Below are 20,680 nucleotides of genomic sequence, written 5' to 3'. Positions count from 1 at the left end.
CAGTGTTTTCACTGCTGTATTGACATATCTTAGGGCTATTGTCGGGTTTATCTTGTTGCTATGACGGAATACGAGTTTTTAGTGGTGAAAGAATATTTTTATGAGGTGTAAACAAAGGTCTGCTGAGCTACTCGCCACAAATTATGTGATAAATTGGGGGACTCAAGCTCTCCTAGCTCGTGTATGCACAGCTCACTCTGTTTGTTAGGCAAGTAACACTGATTTAATTGGGGCTGAGAATCACCACCTGACATCTGTTTAACAAAGATACTATTATAAAAGCAAATTTCAACACTTTGTCATATGTTTATTTGCTTGCATGAATACATATCTTATGTTCAAATGTGCAAAAAAAAAACAAAACAGTATTTTAGTTTTGGAACCTTTTGAACATTAGTGTAAAATACAGGCTTGAAATGTCATGCATGCAGCATTCCTTAGGCTAGGAGGGCATTGGGTATATTCATAGCCCCCTGTAGCCTTTGAAATTTTCAAGGAGAGCAAAAATGTCCAGGCAGTGACTGTTGGATTTTATTTTTTTACGCTAGCTAGAATGGTTAAATTTTATGCAGGTTATGGCTGTAGCAATACTTGCAACATAGCTAGTCGACAGCCCAGTGATGAGTTGGAAAATCTGTAAATTAATAACATGCATTGTAGGTTCATGCATACCATAACCTAGTACAATTGAGCCACTATATCCAATTATGCTTCATTTTTGTGCTTTTTGACTCTTGTGTTGTGTAGGCCTAAGCAAGCTATCGGCCTAGCTAGTTGTGATTTTTTTTTTTTTGGTGACTGTTTGTTAACGTTTTGACCAGCCTGCAGCCTATGGCTGTGTAAATATTATGATCAACACAAATGTCAAACCAAAATCTGCTTTTATAGATTGCACTGTATTTTTCTCTGTGTTTTGCTCTTCTTATCTGTGTAAAAATTCAGAATCTTGAATTAACGCAACCTCTGAGACTGATATTAACCTGGGACTGAGTCAATGATCTTGATTTTTTAAAAATCACTAAGCAATGTAGGCCTGTAAGCTGTAAACACACTGTGCCTTGAATAAGAAGTATTTCTAGATAATCTCCCTTCCTCATGATGCCAAATACTTTCTGAAGTGCACCTGTCGGACAAGTAAGGATTAATTAATAATATGTTTATTTTCTGAATCCAGCGTTTCTAACAGCTCAGGAGGTAAGAGCGGTTGTCTAGCAGTCGGGGGGTTGCCGGTTCGATCCTAACCCCTAAATGCTCTGGTGAATGCAAGGCATCAATTGTAAAGCGCTTTGGATAAAAGCGCTATATAAATGCAGTCCATTTACCATATGCCCTTGTTAAAATGTTCAGCACTCTGAGTACTGAACCAAGCCATATTGCGTGCTAGAACCCCTCACTTAACCTACATGTAAAATATAGTTTATTTGATTTAATTTAATAATTATGTTTAAAATGAGAATTATCAATTAAATCTCCGAATTCATTGATAGGTCAGTCTACAGTAAACTGGTGGAATCAACCAAGAAGTTGAAATGTTAGGCATGCTGGGTCTCCGACCCCCGATATGGTGTCCTGTGTCATCTTGTTTGCCTCTTCAGAGGAGGTGAGACCCATAGATTGTCTGCCTAGATTAGGGTATCAGTGGATTTTAAATTGCCCCAATCACATTTGCTTTGATGCTTGTGATGGGGAGGCCAGGCCACATTCTTATTCACTGTTTCCCTCTCTTAGGCCAAAATCTAACAATACATACAGTATCCTACACACCAATCCCTTTTCCAGCAAAACACCTCCACACCATGATGCTGCCACCCCTATTCTTCACAGTTGGGATGGTGTTCTTCAGATTAAAAGCCTTACCCTTTTTCCTCCTTACATAGCGCTGATCATCATGGCCAAACAGTTCAATTTTTGTTTCATCTGACCAGAGAACAGTCCTCCAAAAGGCTAGGTCTTTGTCCTGGTGATCACCTGCTAACTTTATTCTGGGTTTTTTATGCCGCTCTTGGAGTAGGGGCTTCTTCCTTGCGTGACAGCCTTTCATGCCATGGTGATGTAGGATTCTCTTAATGGTGGATATAGATACTTTGGTACCTGATGCCTCCAACTCCTTCACCAGTTCCTTTGTTGTTGTCTTGGGGTTCAGTTGAACCTTTCAGAACAAACTTCGTTCAGCCCTGGGAGTTAATTTGTGCCTCCTTCCTGAACGATGCAGTGTATGTGGTCCCAATTTTTTATTTTTGCATACAATTGTTTGTACAGATGCTCGTGGTACCTTCAGTTGTTTGGAAATTGCTCCTAAGGAGCAACCAAACTTGTGGAGGGCCACAATTTTTTTCCGAGGTTTTGGCTGAGTTGCTTGGATTTTCCCATGGTATCAAGGGCAAAAAGGCTGTGGCTTTAAAAGTAGGCCCTTAAATACAGCCACAGGTGCCAATTAACTCCCAATTAACTCCAAATTATGACGGTTCGCCAATCAGAAGCTTCTAAAAAGTCATTACATCAATTTCTGGAATCTTCCAGACTGTTTAAAGAGACAGTCAACCCATCTGGTCCATCAAGCGTCACTCTCATCTCATCTGTCCATAAAACCTGAAAAATCAGTCTTAAGGTATTTCTTGGCCCAATCTTGACACTTCAGCTTGTGCTTCTTATTAAGTGGGGGTCGTGTTTCAGCCTTCCTTACCTTTGCAATGACTCCGAGCACTTGGCACCTTGTACTTCAGGAGACTCCTGGTAGGTTGCAATTCTGGAAGATGGTGGCACTGGAGGCTAAAGGGTTCCTGGTGGCTTCACGTTTAATTCTTTGCAAGTCTTTTGCAGTTAATTTGCGCATTTTCTTCTGAACACGTTTTTTGCGACCCTGCTGACTGACTATTATTAACAAAGCGTTTGATTGTCCGGTGGTCATGCCTGAATGGTTTGGCAATCTCAAGAATATTGCATCCTTCTGATAGCCATTTTACAATTTTTAACTTTTCAGTGTCAGATCTCTTTTTTGGCCCATTTTACCTGTAGTAAAAAAGCTGCCTAATAATTATGCACACTTGAATATAAGGTGTTAATCACTTTAAGCCACACCCTCCCTCATGAAGCAATTACATATATCACCTGAAAATGATTCTATTCAGTAAATATTGGTTGATGTGGTTTGGAGTTCGAAAAATGTATGATCAGAATACCGACTTGCCTAATAATTATGCACGTACTGTAAACGTGCTGCTATATGCACATGTGGGTCGCGACTGATTGATATAGCCTTAAATTTAGTTAATTTGATTATACTTTCTGTGATTGCCTGCTTATTTCAGTAACTTTGTCCTTTCATTTACCTTTTAGGTATTAAAACATGGTGATTGTCAACAGTTTAACAATTAGGCTAATTATAAATTGTTATTAATGAAAATGACGTCAGTTCGTGTCACGAAAAGCATGGATTTATATCGTTGGGTCATCGCTGAAAATGTTTGTGCATCCCAGTTCTACTCCAACAATGTAGGTATTTGTAGCCTACTTGCAATTTTAAAATAAGTAAATTAATACAATTTAAAATTAAAGTAAAAAAGAATTCAGTCTGTGTATTTGAACTAAGTTCTATCTGTATACTCATATTTATTCAGCCAAAATTTATCATAGCAACTTATAATTTGTCAAGGACTGCAAACCTTATCCAAATATCGTCCATATCAAATTTGGTGTTTCAATAATAATGATTTCAAGATTGCAATTTTGAAATGGTTCTGTAGTGCGACCTTGGGTGGTAAATTCACAAAATGAGATACACGTGATCTGAATGGGTCACTTTTCAATTTGTATATTTCCAAAACTTAAACAGGTTGGATTTAAAGGAGATGTGATCAAAACATAAAATGGCTCCCAATTAGGTTGTTGAACACATGTTCAATTTCTTTCATAATTTTATCCTGAAACTTATTAACACAATGCGGGTTTTACTCATTATCATTTTGTTTGTCTTTGAATTCTTTATTAATTTTGCAGATGGTTAGTTTTAGTAGCCAGGTGTCCACACCAGTGTTTCCCACAGGTTCAGAATTTATTTGTGGCAGTTGACTCCATGTATGTGTTTGGGATGATGGGGGGGAATTGTTCGTACTGTTCATTAAATTGTATTGTAACTATTAAGAGGTTATTAAACTGCACAGACACAGTTCACGTTTTTTGTTCAGGGACCTTATTTATTTATTTATAATTTGTGTTAGGGCAGTTTTATTTATTTATTTATTTTTACTTTGGTTGCGTCTCCAGATGAAAATTACATCTGTATGACACTTCGAATCAAGATGTATCGGCGACAGAAAGGAACGCTAACTAAAACAATATTTGCAGTAATGGTCTCGGTTACAGACAATCCTTTATGCTATCAGAATGATTTGAAGGATAATATAATCACATACAAATTCTAAGTATTTTATGGGCTAGTTAAGGGATTTAAAGTCACTGGTTCCTGGTATCCAAAATGCCCTCATTTCTAAACACAATGATTTGCATTCATTTCAGTTAAAGTAAGTAACCCTAACTGTTAACCGTAACTGTTACTATAACAGCAATGTTATGGCATCCTATCTGTGGTGCAGTTTCTTCCTCCTCCTTTTCAAGCCTTCTTTTTTAAAGAAGAATTTTTCTGTACTCATCTCTTTCAAAAATGAAAAGTTAACGTTTTCATTCACTATCTACGCTAATGTTAGCTTGGGTGAATTTTGATGCTTGCTAAATGCTAGCAAAAATATTTTGTTATCTGGCACTGATACAGTCACACGACTGTCCTTCTAATTATGTTCACATTCAGGCACGGTCCTCCCTGCTCTGCGATACATACGCCGGTTATGAGAGGGAGGGAGGAGGGCCAGCTCAAGCAGCGAAATGAGAGTCAGCTTCATGTTACTTGGACATTTAACAACATTTGACAACAAAAAATGACAAATACAAATGTATAGTATGTTTATAGAAATAAACAACTAAGTACCGAAAAATCTTTCTGAGGGGAAATCTATTTGGTGCACTTGCACCAATTAGGAGCCTATTGATTCACCTCAGTCTTTAATTTGAGGTTTTACCTCTTTTTGTGCAATTGTTTGCAATATAACGCAATAAGATAATAATCTGGTTTAAGCGGGTAACTAATCCCTATAAACGTGAGAAACAGCTAATTAAAAAATTACAGCTTGTTAAAATTCTGCAACTGTGGAAGGAACGAGATCTAGCATACACAGGGGGACCCATGGACTGAGTTTGGGAACCCCTGTACTAGAGCAGTGGATGTTTTATCACAGACTCTGTCATTGTTGTGGTCATTCCTGAATCCTATTGAACTTTGACCACATTGTTAGCTCTGTTGTCAGGACAATATTATTACAGAACGTTGTCATCTCCTGTCATTATCTTTAGCAAAGTATAGAGTCATCCTTGGGTTACCACCAGGACATGCACCGACCAGCTTTTGACCACAACCTCGGGCAGCAGCTTTCACAATAGAGGTTTTGAACAGGGCCCATTCAGACTCCATGTCCCCAACCTCCTCCGGGATACGGGAAAAGCTCTCTTAGATGTGAGAGTTGAAATTATTCAGGATGGAGTCTTCTGCCAGGCTTTCCCGGCAGACTATCCCTACATGTTTAGGCCTACCTAGTCTGTCTGCCAGCTTACCCTGCCATCTGATTCAACTCGCCACCAGATGGTGATCAGTTGACAGCTCAGCTCCTCTCGTCATCCGAGTGTCAAAAACAAATGGTCACAGGTCTGATGAAACAACTACAAAGTTGATCATCGACCTTTAGCCCAAGGTGTTCTGGTACCATGTACACTTGTGAACATCTTTGTGTTCAAACATGGTGTTTGTTATGGACAAACCATGACTAGCATAGAAGTCCAATAACATAACTAGAGCCCGACCGATATATCGGTTTGGCCGATATATCGGCCATTATTTGACTTTTTTGGCGACATCGGGATCGGCAGTTATGCAGCCAATGTGTCCCGATTTTTAAATAAGTATAATAAACAAAAAAAACATTGATTATTCACTGTTCAAACGTTGTAATTGCTATTTACTAGAATTATCCAGTAGAGGGAGCTCTAATACAAGTGTGAACTGCAGCAGCTGACGCGCTACTTCTGTAATAAGACGTTTGTCACTCGTGCCTCATCCAATATTCTCCACTGCGAGACTTGTCTGCACAGATTCGATTGCCGCAATAAAGGTATGTATATTTAGTGAAAGTTTTTAATTAAATGCGTTTATAGGACCACTATGTTTATCAATCCTCATTATCAAGCGAGCGAGCTAGCTAACTTATTTGGTTCACTTTAGCAAGCTAGCTGGCTAGCAAGCCTTTATGAAGTGGCAGTGAGCACATAAGCAGCATAGGATCTACATTTCCAGAGGACATCGCTGTATTCTCAAATAAATAACCAGCCAACATAAAATGGTGATTGAATGCATCACACATTTGTTTTTTTTAAATCTGAGATAATGATATTAGCTACTATATGATGCTGTGTCAATAGCCAACGCGTTATTGCAAGCGAGTGTGTTGTCTAGTCACACGTCATCGTAGCAAGCTAACCAGACAGTAAAAACGCCGATAAAACACTTCTAACATGGATCATTTTAAGCCATGTTATCTACCTTTGTCGTGATAACATGAGAGAAGGATTGCTGTTGGAGAAGTGAATCAACCAACAGTTAGCGCGGGTAACCTGCACGAAAGCGCATTGTAGTTTTTTTTCATGTATTTCATCCAGTTAGTTTAATTTCATCTAACGTTACACTTTATTCACTCATTAGCTCCGCTAGATAACGTCTTACTCTTTGAGATCATGTAGTAGAAATAAAATAAGAAAATATAATTCATGTAACTTACTGAGAATATATAATAAGAAATAATGAGGCGGTGTCAATAGCTAATTATTAGCGTTATTGCGAGCGAGTGTGTCATCTAGTCACGCGTCAGAGCGCATTGTAGTTATTTTCACCACCGAATTCTTATGGACAGGGAAGCTCGCTAGGTAAAGTCTTACTCTTTGAGATCATGTAGTAGGAATAAAATAAGAAAACGTAATTAATTTACTGAGAATAGATACTAAGAAATAATAATAACAAATTAATAATAACAACAACAATAATAATAATATTCATAAAAATACATGTTTGAAACTGGAAAATGATTTTTTTTAAATTAATTTTTTATAGATGGCTGGAAAAGAAAGGAGTAAAAGCAAGGTGTGGAGTTATTTTGATTTCACACACTTAAAGATGGTGTTAATATATATATTTAGCCTAATTTAATATCATATTTTACATTTTTTTATCTAAAAAGTTCTTTGTGTGTTTATTTTTATTTTTATTTGTTTGCTTATAAGTTAAATGTTCTTAAATATAGAAACTTTAATAAAATATAAGTTTTCCAAATTGATTTGAAAATGTTGCACTTTTTGATAAAATATCGGTCAAAACATCGGTAATCGGTGGGCTAGGACTCTCCAAAATCGGGATCGGCATCGGACCCAAAAATCTGGCATCGGTCGGGCTCTAAACATAACACCACTCGGGTTCAGATAGGAGAGGCCGTTCCTCCAAATCACCCCCCCCCCTCCAAGTTTTCCAGTCATTGCCAACGTGAGCATTGAAGTCTCCCAGTAGGACAATGGAGTCAGTAGGTGGGGCCTTTTCCAGCACCCCTCCTACCTTCTCCAAGAAGGCCAAATACTCTGAACTGCTATTAGGCGCATAAACGCAAATAACAGTCAAAGTTTTCCTCTCTGCCACACAGTCGCATTGAGGTGACCCTCTCGTCCACTGCAGTAAACTCCAACTGAGTGGCCACAAGCCAGGGGCTTGTGAGGATCCCCACTCTCACCTGGCGCCTCTCACCCTGAACAACTCCCAAGTAGGAGAGAGACCACCCCCTATTCAGGAGTTTGGTTCCAGAGCCAACACTGTGTAGAGGTGAGTCCAACTATATCTAGTTGGTACTTCTCAGCTTCACACACGAGCTCCGGCTCCATCACCAGAGAGGTAATGTTCCACATGCCAAGAATCAGTTTCCATTGTCTGGGCAGATGACACATGGATCTACCCTTTTCTTGCCCCCTGCCCGATGGGCATTGCACCCGAACCCCAATCCTGAACCTTGCGGGTGGTGGGTCCATATGGTTTTCCCACATAGTCTTTTCGGGCTGGGATACGTAGGCTGCCCAGCCACCAGGCGCTCGGCTGCGGAAACCACCCAGACCTGGCTACAGGGATGGGTCCCGGTAACCTTAGTTTTGTATTTGTTTACCATAGATAGGGGTCGATTGGATCATGTTTGTCTGTGTCCTCACGCCAGACCTGTTCGCCTTGGGAGACCCTACTGGGGGACATGTAAAACCCCCGACGACATAGCTCCGGGATCATAAAACCTCACAAGCACCTCCGCCACGACAAGTCCACGATCCAGGAAGGGAAATTCAGTTGAGTGTTATAGCGACATCATGTGGCCAATCAGCATCAAATTTGAGGAGTACTGGTTTGGAGGTTCTGTCTATCCTTTTTGCTAATTTGCATGTGATCACGTGAAAGTCATAAAATGACACGAACAATCAAAATACAAAATGGCTGCCAATTCAAGGTGGCAACAACCAAATTGTTCATGGATATATTCATACTGAGATTAGGTAGCAGGTTTGAAATATGTACATAAAAACTGTGATTTTTCATAAATTTGTTAAATAAAAATGATTGCTGAGCTCTGTAGCATCACCGTGTGACTGTAATAACTCCTACAAATACAATATGGTTCCAGCACTTTATGCTTGGGCCCCTTGCAATAACTCCTACAAATGCAATACAATAATTAGAGGGCCATGTACCTTCAGTGCTTGGCCCCCTATCAAGTGTTTTGCATATCTGTCATTCTGCCATTCAGGCAATTGTGTTGAGTTCAACCAACCTCCCTTCCATCTAGGGCTGGGCAATATATCGCAGTGATAATTATCGCATGCAATCACCTTTCTTTTGTCTTCTTCTTTTTAATTATACCTGAAGCGTTACTTAACAACTAAAGAGGCTGTGTAAAATGCTTCCGGAGAAAAGCGTAACTGCTGTTACCTACTGCATGTTGACAGCCAAGACAGACAATCAGCAGCAAGGTCGCGGCAACTGGTGAGCTGAAAATTGGTGGGGCGCAAAACTTCCCTTTAAACTAATCATTGATCTCAACCTGTTTTAATTAATTTTCCTTTATTATCAAGCGTGCCAACAATCGGACTAATCAAATGGCAAGTAGCCTAACACACAGCATATTCATACCGTGTTAGGGGGATTAAATCATAAATTCAATTTATCTGTTAAAAATCTGTTTTAATCACCAAGTAGTCTGCACTTAACAAACAATATACACCAGTCTGCTATCTACCGTGTTAGCTTTCAGAATAACCAGCAAAAACAAAACCTGCACTTCAAGATTGTTTACAATCTACGCATTGCAGATATTTTCCATGAATACGAGTGTGGAGAAAGAAGTGCATGTATCCGCAAATAATGTTGATTAAAAATGTGCACAAGGGGGAGGTTTCCGCCACTGCTTAGTGATTAAAACAGATTTTTCTAAATCGCATTTATCATTTAATCTCCCTAACACAATGCGAAGAAGCTGTGTGTCACTTTCCAATTGATTAGTCAGATCGTTTGCATGCTTGTTAATCACTGAAAATTAATTGAAACAGTTTGAGATCAATGAATGATTAGTTTAAAGGAAAGTTTTGCACCCCACCAATTTTCAGCTCACCAGTTGCCACGCAATAGGTGACGTTTTTTCTCCGGAAAGCGTTTCACGCAGCCTCCAAAAAGTGTGGTTGTTTGCTATCGCTTCAGGTAAAATTAATATAAGAGAAAAAGACAAAAAGAAAGGCGGTACGGTGGCGACAGCCGTTATTGCACGCGATAATTATCACTGCGATATATCACACAGCCCTACTTCCATCTCATCAATACTGTCAGGCTAGAAGAGCGGGGGAAGATTTGGCGCCAACAAAATGAAACAAGTTTAAACACATTAGGAGGTCTGGGACTTGTCCGAGAGATTGCCAGAGGTTGGGGTTTGATCAGGTCGCTGACTTGCTTACACTTAAAGACAAGCCTCCTGTTTGTAAAATTGGTTTGTGACATCAAAAATTTGACTAGAACAGCTAAATCCTACCAGTAAATTGTGTAGTGTGAGTCTGGCATTAGTTAATTCAATGTACAGGTACAGGTCAGATGGTGACCCCTCCTTTCCTATGTTCAGCTGCAAAGGCCTGGGATAGAAGATGTGGAGGTGCTGAAGCGGGAGCTGGTCCAAGTGCAGACCCTGATGGACAGTATGACTCTCGAGAGAGAGGAGCAGTCCGAGCGCCTGAAGATCCAATTCCAGAAGCTGCAAGCTGAACACACTTCCTCTGAGGTAAATGCTCACTACGGAACTGCTTTCTCTGTGGTGGTCTGAAGGCCAGTTAGTGGCTCTCAGGCTCTAAAATGCCTGCAAATTAGTGTCAGAAACATTAATATAGTGTATTGTAGACGTGGACAGTAACTGCATGCAGTTAAGTTTTTACACTAGACACTAGAAAAGTTGTGCATTTGAACATAATCATGGTACACATGGATGTTAAATGTTAATTCTTTATTTTCTGGGTATGCCATCCCGCCAAGTTACGCCTTGGTGGGGGCATGCCCCATACCTATGCAGCACTGAGATTTTGGCACTTTTCAGGGTTCCCCACAGAAATAACCACAACAGCCACAGACACTCAGCCCTTAAAAACAAATTCTGTACATTCTGACCCCATTTCAACAGACAGATTTCATAAACAACTTCACATGTCCACACAATAAAGCCCCAAACTAAGGGGATTTTGCGTTTTCTCCTCCTTCTTCTTCTTCTCTTTCTTCTTCTTCTTCTTCTTCTTACTCACGGCCACCCATATGCATTTAATGACGGCAAATGTATTCCTTTTATTACAAAGTTACACCAGTTCACCACTGTGCCATTTCTACTAACTATATTTCTTCACTTGGCTACCCTACAAAACCTTCTTATCAGCAAACGCCACGTTTCTACATTCATGTTTCCTCGCCCTGTTCTCTATCTAGCCACATACAAACAATTACTACGTATGTACGTTCTGCAACTCCCCATTAAAACATTACATTTAAATTCATGACTCACTCATAATTATAACTACTAGTACTGAACATGACAAAAGCATATCAGTGCAATAGATTTCACACATTACTTAACCCTCCACTTTAACGATCAATGCTTTATACGGACTGTTATATATACCGTTCGATAAGGAAACAAAGCTCGCTCATGGTCACTTCATTTACTTCGCACTATAGTCTGTGATCATGTCAACCTTCACCTACATGCCCATTCTGCTAAACACATTGTTTCAACTACGCAATTTCATCATTTCTCCTAATTTATCTCACACTGTTGTTATTTTCTCATATGCAAAGCCTGCTGGGACATATGCGTCTGCTCCTATTCTCCACTATCAAGTTTTCCGGTTCTAGCTTAGCAAAACAGCAAAGAGGATTCCTACCTGCAGATAAGCCTATCAAAATGCCTTATAAACCTTACAAACACTAAAAGTGCATTAAATCATTGCAGGCATCATCTTTTCACTAAAATATTTTGAAGAAACATTTTACATCTGGCTTAGACTCATGACACCCAATGTAAACGGGAATTACACTGCAAAACAACAGTTACTCAGTACGTCTCTGTTAGTCACCCACTAACACAGAGACTTGACAAACTGTTTACTGAAAACATTTAAGTCCATGCTTCCAGTAAATTGGCAGTACCAGTTGAGGTAATAAGTGTAATGTGAAGTGACTAAAAACCCTGCATTGGTAATATTTTGTTGTTAACTGTCAGTAGAACTGGTAATACGGAAAATGGATTTCTCAGAACCGCATAGACTACTACTGCCTTTATTCCACTAAGTCAAGCAGGTCATGTGCATTTCACTGTTAATGTGTTATTTAGGAAAGCAACAAAAAGCAAGAATGAATGAACAAGAGAAAAACGTTTTATTTTTGTCAGATAATTAATTCACATGGAGATATGGAGAATATTCATATTAGCTCTCCAATGTGGGAATGCAATGATGGATCTCCTTTCCTGCTTTAATGCCTTTGTATCCTCTCCCCCATTCTCTTTCTTGCTGGATTTATTATGACAACCAAATATTACACAAGTTGTGTCCGTGTCTGAAATAGCCTGCTTGGAGTCAACTGCATAAATCTCAGTTATTCAAATAGAAGTTGCGTTAAACCCTAGTTTGCCACACTACACCAAAGCAGTATTTACTTTTTAGTAGAACTTAAGCAGGAAAGTAAACTGAAGTGAATACATAAATATTGATTTTCTTTAGTGGCTAACTTGCCACTAGAGAGTAACGTTACTCTCTGTCAAAGAAAGGGCTTCCAGTCTAAGTAGTAACACCCAGCTCCTACATTTTTATTTAGTAGGAGTAGCGACCTGTGACTGATGTTTTCTGACACCCACCCATAGACTGTAAGCACTTACCCATTGTAGTCTATAGTAAAGCAGGTACCTGGAGCGTGTGCAGTAGTTTGCGGCTATCGCTGCACTTACTGCAGGTAGAGAGTTGGGATAGATCTCATTTTAATCAGGAGGACTGCTACTCTTCTACAAACGAAAAAACAATTTTTGGTGAAATTCCTCTTTAAGAATGAAATTATCTGTGGAATGAGACTGCTGATACTTTTGTAGGTAAAGAATTACACTGTTGCTTTACATGCCCACTCATATTAATCAGCATTTATTGCTGAAACCCCACTATCAATTTTGGAGAGTGCAGAAAAGAATATGCACTCTTCTGAAACAGGTGTGGTCACCACCACTTCTTATCACACCACGGTTGTAAGTTGGAGAACACTTCATGTTTACTGCAACAGGTGGACTTGTGGCCACCAAATCAGCCAGTGGAGGGTGAGAGTGAGTGATGAGGTGCTGTAGTCATGCCATCCCTGAGTCAATTGTGCATAGCCCTGCAGGGCTGCCAGAGTCAGCAGTCTTTGAATTCGTTGTTATGCTGAGAAATAGCTAAACCGTTTTTATTGACAGTATTTTAGTTTCTCTACAAACGCGCGAAAACACACTGGTATAATACGACAATGACGGTAAATAGGCTATATATATATATATATATAGCCTATAGTCCGCTTTGTTCCATTGCTACCATAATATAACAAACTTTATTGTGTCTACAGCTGCAGTTTCTCGCTACATTCGCTAATATTGAGTATAAACAAAAGGCGCAATTTATGCTGTAGTCTGCCAATGTCTAAATAAATAATACGGTACTCTGCATGCAGCACGCAGGTAGCAGGGATGGCGAGTTGATATTTAGGGGTCCAAGCAGCGAAGCTGGTGGAACCCTATTGTATCTGTTAGGATTATTATTAGGGGTCCAAGCAGCGAAGCTGGTGGAACCCTATTGTATCTGTTAGGATTATTCTTATTATTAGGGGTCCAAGCAGCGAAGCTGGTGGAACCCTATTGTATCTGTTAGGATTATTATTAGGGGTCCAAGCAGCGAAGCTGGTGGAACCCTATTGTATCTGTTAGGATTATTATTAGGGGTCCAAGCAGCGAAGCTGGTGGAACCCTATTGTATCTGTTAGGATTATTATTAGGGGTCCAAGCAGCGAAGCTGGTGGAACCCTATTGTATCTGTTAGGATTATTATTATTATTTTTCTCCGCTAAAAGTGTCTGAGGCTCAGCAACCATAAGTCCTGGAGCAACCAAATTTGGCAGGTGGGTTTCTATGTGCCCCCACTACTCAGGCACTAAAAATCACGTACGTCGGCCAGATGGTGGTGCTATAACAAAGGGTTTTGCGTAAAAGGCCATAACTCCCACACCATAAGTCCGATCAACACAAAACTTCATCAACATATGCATGTGAACGTGCTCTATACCTTTGCCATTGGGACCACCTGTGTCCGCCATATTGTTTGCCCGCCATTTTGACTTTTTAGTTGGGGCGTGGCAGTTTTCTCCGCTAAAATGTCTGAGGCTCAGCAACCATAAGTTGTAGACCAACCAACTTTGGTAGGTGGGTTCCTATGGCACCCTACTACCCAGGCACTAAAAAACACCTATGTCGGCCAGATGGTGGCGCTATAACAAAGGATCATACTTTAAAAGGTCATAACTCCCACACCGTAAGTCAGATCAACACAAAACTTCATCGACTGATGCATCTGAATGTGCTCTACAACTTTCACATTGGGAGCACCTATGTCCGCCATATGGTTTGCACACCATTTGGACTTTTTCATTAGGTGGGGTGCGGAAAAGCTGGAGCTCCAAATCCAAACGATTACGACATCGAGTAAACTTCTTTACGGCAAGCGACAACCATGGCGACGCTAGTTTTTATCAGTGAAAGCACGGTCTGACACTGCCACCTAGCGTGCATGCTAAGATCGGCTACCCAAAGTTTCTTAGTAAAAGCTTTCTGAGAGGATGAATAATTACTTTTATTTGGCATGGATCCATTTGAAGACAGTATCGGGTGAGTTCGTTTAGTCTTTGAATCTGTCATTATGCTGAGAAACAGCTAAACCATTTTATTTATTGGTTGTGAGTTTCTGTGAAAACGCGCGAAAACACGCTGGTCTAATGAAACAATGACGGTAGCCTAATACATATATTGTCCGCTTCGTTCCGTTGCTATCATAACATAATGACCTACAGCTGCAGTTTCTCGCTGCATTTACTAATATTGCATATAAACAAAAGACGCAATTTATGCTGTAAATCGTATCCTCAATTTAATCTCTAAATCGACTGTAAGTTTAGGGTTGTAACTAGGTAGTTGTTTCGTAGGTGACTTAACTCGTCTTAACTATTGCCGTAGGGTCTTGTTTATATCAGTGAGGGGACGGTCTGACCGTCGGGAAGCATTGGAAGACAGTGACCGTGAGTTCGTTTAATTTTTATAATTTTTAAAAAAAGAATTTTTTAGGTTCTGAGTTTCTGTGCAACACGCTGGTATAATGAAACAATGACGGTAGCCTAATACATATATAGTCCGCTTCGTTCCGTTGCTACCATAACATAACGACCTACAGCTGCAGTTTCTCGCTGCAATCACTAATATTGAATAAAAACAAAAGACGCAATTAATGCTGTAGTCTGCCAATGTCTAAATAAATAATACGGTCCATTTGAAGACAATATCGGGTGAGTTCCTTTAGTCTTTAAATCCGTCATTATGCTGAGAGAAATCGTATTCTCAATTTAATCTCTAAATTGACTGTAAGCTTAGGGTTGTAACTAGGTAGTTGTTTCGTGGGGGACTTAACTCGTCTTAACTATTGCATAGACTGCGTTGTTGCTGTTCTTGTTTGTGTTAGTGTTAATCAGTTTAACCTACAGGGTCCAAGTTGAACCATACGGTTGTTCCCTGCACTTAAAACGGTAGGCTGCTGCCCTCTAGGGTTTTCGACATACTTGTCCCTGGTTATGGTTATACATTTTGTTGTACGTCGCTCTGGATAAGAGCGTCTGCCAAATGCCTGTAATGTAATTTAATGTTCCGTAGCAAAAAGATAAACCCCACGTTAGCCCTAAAATATGCCAATACAGCAGTGAAAACGCTGCTCACTCAATAACGACATAAACGAGACAAAGTTTTTTTTCAAAATTATGCCATGTCATTTTACATTCAATATCTGGGACTAAACATTGAATAAATATACAATCTTACCATTGGTTTTACGCGTAGAGATGTCCCTTGTGCGACTGAGTGGTCATATATTGTCTTGGACAATCCGTTTGTGATTCCTGTTGCTTACGGCGTTGTCGCCGTTTTTCGTACTATCTGGCTCGAATGACAGTTCATTTATTCAGTAGGTGAGAGTATACGCTTTCTAACGATGTATAACATGCATGATTTTTCATTTGGAATAGCGTTTTATAGTTCAGCGCAACGGAATATTTTCTTATCGCATTCTCTGTGGCGTAGCATAAAAGACGATTCACCTAACTAAATGTTGTCAACGATTTTCATAATTTCTTGTAGAGTACTATTATTATTGAGGACTTCAGGGCTTAACTAAGCAATTTCTTTGCTGATAGACCTATCTGAAATCGTTTTCTGACGCAAAACAGAAGCGGATAGGACTTTGTCATTGATTTTCTGTCTCTATACTAGGCTACTAAACACAGATAAAATGTCATGTTGCTATGTAAGTATTACTGCTCAAAATATTTCGGTTATATACATTCTTTTCGTTATATACGTTCTTTTTGAAATTGGGTGTCTTTAAATAGGTTAGTGGTATTATATAATGTGGATTTTTCACACTGCAATGTAAGCGTTAGTGTAATAGTTTTTGTGACCCATGGAACAGTGATGACGAGAGTGTTGGAACGTTGCTAAAATGTGGTGGACGGTTGAAAATTATTTTCGTCCCATCTCCATCCGTCATTAGGCTATGCTGAGAAATAGCTAAACCATTTCTATTGATAGTAATTGAGTTTCTGCAAACGCGCGAAAACAGGCTGGTATAATAAAACAATGACGGTAAATATAGCCTATATATGTAGTCCGCCTCATTCCGTTGTTACCATAATATAACAAACTTTCTTGTGTCTACAGCTGCAGTTTCTCGCTGCAATTACTATTGAATATAAACAAAAGACGCAAATGCTGTAGTCTGTCAATGTCTAAATAAATAATAAGGGATTCTTCGCGCAGCACGCATGCTAGCAGGAATGTCCAGTTGATTTTTCGTTTCGTTTTTTTTAATGTCGTATTTATTAGGCTATATGAAATATGTATTATTATCCTATCTGTCTCTGAGGCGCTCTGAAATGTGCATTCTCTGCTAAGCTGAGCAATGGATTGGTATATGTGTCTGACATAGTGTTGCACAGTACACCGACACTTCAGCACTTTTTCGGTACTTAAAAAAAAAAAAAAAAAAAAAAAAACGGTCGGTATTAGAATTTTCCGACGTTCCGTAGTTTTGCGTCAAATGTAAAAGCCAGGGACACGTTTCTCCCGCATTACCGATTGAGAGGATGAAAAGTTATGATTTGTCAGAATCTTCGCTAGATGGCAGTAGCAACTAAGGGTGGCAAGTGAGGTGACCTGTGCTTGTGCATTTTTCGTGGTTGATTCAGCGCAAGCTTAGACTCAGTTCACTTCAGTAGCAATACCTGTTCTAATTTGTAAATATTTTATTATAGGAAGATGCTGTATTGTTATTGAAATGTGCTGTTTTTAGATATATTTTAAAGTGAAAGACCTGTTTACAGATAATTCACTTTACAATTGTTTGATTTTTGAAATATATTTAATATAGTTTTCTATGGTTTAGTGCTGTAACACTATAGTCCTATGCTTATTGATATGTTGAACAGGCTTCAACTTAAAGGTTGTTAATAAACAGGGTTTTTAATAAACTGTGAATTCGAAAATGAGGTCATCCCTTGTGGACATTATGTTTCTGATCTATTAAGGTAATTTCAGTATCGTTAGGTACCGAGTATTGAATCAGTATCGTTTCAGTATCAATTATCGTGATACTACACCTGGTATCGGTATCAAAGTCAAAATTTTGGTAACGTGACAACACTAGTGACGCCTTTTTTAGTTGCGGCGCAGAAACACTGCAGCTGTGCATACACGCCGGACCATCTAAGTGTTACGACATGCCATCTAAGTGTTACGACATAGTAAAAGCCTTTACGTGAAGCGGCCAGGACACATCCATGGGGACGTAACTAAGTCATCCGACAGCGTCTCTTAGCACAAAATTGGCCATAAGTCATCAATATTTCATACGATCATCATGATATTCAGTAGATATGTTGGGTGAAGGCATATGATCATGAGCACAAAGCCATTTTAAAATCGCTCCATAGGGGGCGCGATGCTGCCAATGCTTGGACCCCTTCCAACGCCGCTTGCGGCTTTAATTATTATTATTCTTATTATTTTTCTCCGGTAAAAGTGTCTGAGGCTCAGCAACCATAAGTCCTGGAGCGACCAAATTTGGCAGGTGGGTTTCTATGTGCCCCCACTACTCAGGCACTAAAAATCACGTACGTCGGCCAGATGGTGGCGCTATAACAAAGGGTTTTGCGTAAAAGGCCATAACTCCCACACCATAAGTCCGATCAACACAAAACTTCATCGACATATGCATGTGAACGTGCTCTATACCTTTGCCATTGGGACCACCTGTGTCCGCCATATTGTTTGCCCGCCATTTTGACTTTTTAGTTGGGGCGTGGCAGTTTTCTCCGCTAAAATGTCTGAGGCTCAGCAACCATAAGTTGTAGACCAACCAAATTTGGTAGGTGTGTTCCTGTGGCCGCCCACTACTCAGGCACTAAAAATCACCTATGTCGGCCAGATGGTGGCGCTATAACAAAGGATCATACTTTAAAAGGTCATAACTCCCACACCGTAAGTCAGATCAACACAAAACTTCATCGACTGATGCATCTGAATGTGCTCTACAACTTTTCTATTGGGAGCACCTATGTCCGCCATATGGTTTGCACACCATTTGGACTTTTTCATTAGGTGGGGTGCGGAAAAGCTGGAGCTCCAAATCCAAACGATTACGACATCGAGTAAACTTCTTTACGGCAAGCGACAACCATGGCGACGCTAGTTTTTATCAGTGAAAGCACGGCCTGACACTGCCACCTAGCGTGCATGCTAGGATAGGCGACCAAAAGTTTTTCAGTAAAAGCTTTCTGAGAGGATGAATAATTACTTTTCTTTGGCATGGATCCATTTGAAGACAATATCGGATGAGTTCGTTCAGTCTTTAAATCTGTCATTATGGTGAGAAATAGCTAAACCATTGTATTGATAGGTTCTGAGTTTCTGTGCACACGCGCGAAAACACGCTGGTATAATAAAACAATGACGGTAATACATATATAGTCCGCTTCGTTCCGTTGCTACCATAACATAACAGACTATCTTATGTCTACAGCTGCAGTTCTCGCTGCAATTTCAAACATTGAATATTCACAAAAGACGCAATTTATGCTGTACTTTGCCAATGTCTAAATAAATAATACGCTACGGTAAAGCTTTGAGAGGATGAATCATTACTTTTCTTTGGCATGGATCCATTTGAAGACAATATCGGATGAGTTCGTTCAGTCTTTAAATCTGTCATTATGGTGAGAAATAGCTAAACCATTGTATTGATAGGTTCTGAGTTTCTGTGCACACGCGCGAAAACACGCTGGTATAATGAAACAATGACGGTAGCCTAATACATATATAGTCCGCTTCGTTCCGTTGCTACCATAACATAACGACCTACAGCTGCAGTTTCTCGCTGCAATTACTAATATTGAATATTAAAGACGCAATTTATGCTGTAGTCTTCCAATGTCTAAATAAATACTACGGTCCATTTGAAGACAATATCGGGTGAGTTCGTTTAGTCTTTAAATCCGTCATTATGCTGAGAGAAATCGTATTCTCAATTTAATTTCTAAATTGACTGTAAGCATAGGGTTGTAACTAGGTAGTTGTTCCGTAGGTGACTTAGTCTTAACTCGTCTTAACTATTGCTTGAATGTTCTCATAGACTGCGTTGTTGCTGTTCTTGTTTGTGTTAGCGTTAATCAGTTTAAACTACAGGGTCCAAGTTGAATTATGCGGTTGTTCCCTGCAATTAGAACGGTAGGCTACTGCCCTCTAGGGTTTTCGACACACTTGTTCCTCGTTATGGTAATACATTTTGTTGTACGTCGCTCTGGATAAGAGCGTCTGCCAAATGCCTGTAATGTAATGTAATATTCCGTAGCAACAAGATAAACCCGACATTAGCCCTAAAATATGCTGCTCACTGAATAACGAAATAAACGAGACAATTTTGTTTTTTACATTATACCATGTCATTCTACAGTCAATATCTGGGACTAAACATTGAATAAATATACAATCTTACCATTGGTTTTACGCGTAGAGATGTCCCTTTTGCGACTGAGTGGTCATATATTGTCTTGGACAATTCGTTTGTGATTCCTGTTGCTTACGGCGTTGTCGCCGTTTTTCGTACAATTTGGCTCCATTGACAGTTCATTTATTCAGTAGGTGAGAGTATAAGCATTCTAATGATGTAGAACATGTCTGATTTTGCTTTTGGGATAGCGTTTTATAGGTCAGCGTAACCAAATTTTTCTTATCCACCAATGTCTAAATAAATAAAACGGTAGGCTACTTTGCGCGAAGCACGCAGATGGCGAGTTGATATTAGGTCTTTTATTTCCGTTTTTTCCCAATGTCGTATTTTTTTTTTTGAAATGTGCATTCATGTGTTATTATTCTATCTGTCTCTGTGGCGCTCTGAAATGTGCATTCTCTGCTAAACTGAGCAATGGATTGGAATATGTGTTTGATGTAGTGTTGCACAGTATACCAAAACTTCAGCACTTTCTCGGTACTTAAAAAAAAAAAACAAAACGGTTTCCTATTTGAATTTTCCGACGTTCGGTAGTTCTGAGTCAAATGTAAAAGCCAGGGAAATGTGTCTCCCGCATTACTGATTTAGAGGATGAAAAGTGTAGTTTGTCAGAATCTTCGCTAGATGGCAGTAGCAACTAAGGTTGCCA

At 39.6% G+C, this 20,680-nt stretch overlaps 1 protein-coding gene across 8 annotated transcripts in view; it reads left to right on the top strand.

Moving 5' to 3' along the window:
* eea1 (early endosome antigen 1) overlaps positions 1–20,680 on the top strand; it is a 278,859-nt gene that overhangs the window by 136,106 nt on the left and 122,073 nt on the right. For 7 of the 8 annotated variants that reach the window (XM_064341907.1, XM_064341909.1, XM_064341904.1 and 4 more), the window contains one exon: positions 10,284–10,439. In XM_064341907.1, the coding sequence (XP_064197977.1) occupies positions 10,284–10,439 (156 nt within the window). Of the gene's footprint in view, positions 1–8,345; positions 8,470–10,283; positions 10,440–20,680 lie in introns of those variants that run through there. The other variant, XM_064341912.1, reaches the window with a different exon arrangement.

The sequence above is a fragment of the Anguilla rostrata genome, chromosome 7, assembly GCF_018555375.3.
Source record: "Anguilla rostrata isolate EN2019 chromosome 7, ASM1855537v3, whole genome shotgun sequence".
Classification (NCBI taxonomy): Eukaryota; Metazoa; Chordata; class Actinopteri; order Anguilliformes; family Anguillidae; genus Anguilla; species Anguilla rostrata.
The sequence above is the reverse complement of the archived record's forward strand: the minus strand, read 5'-3'. Positions and strand labels throughout refer to the sequence as shown.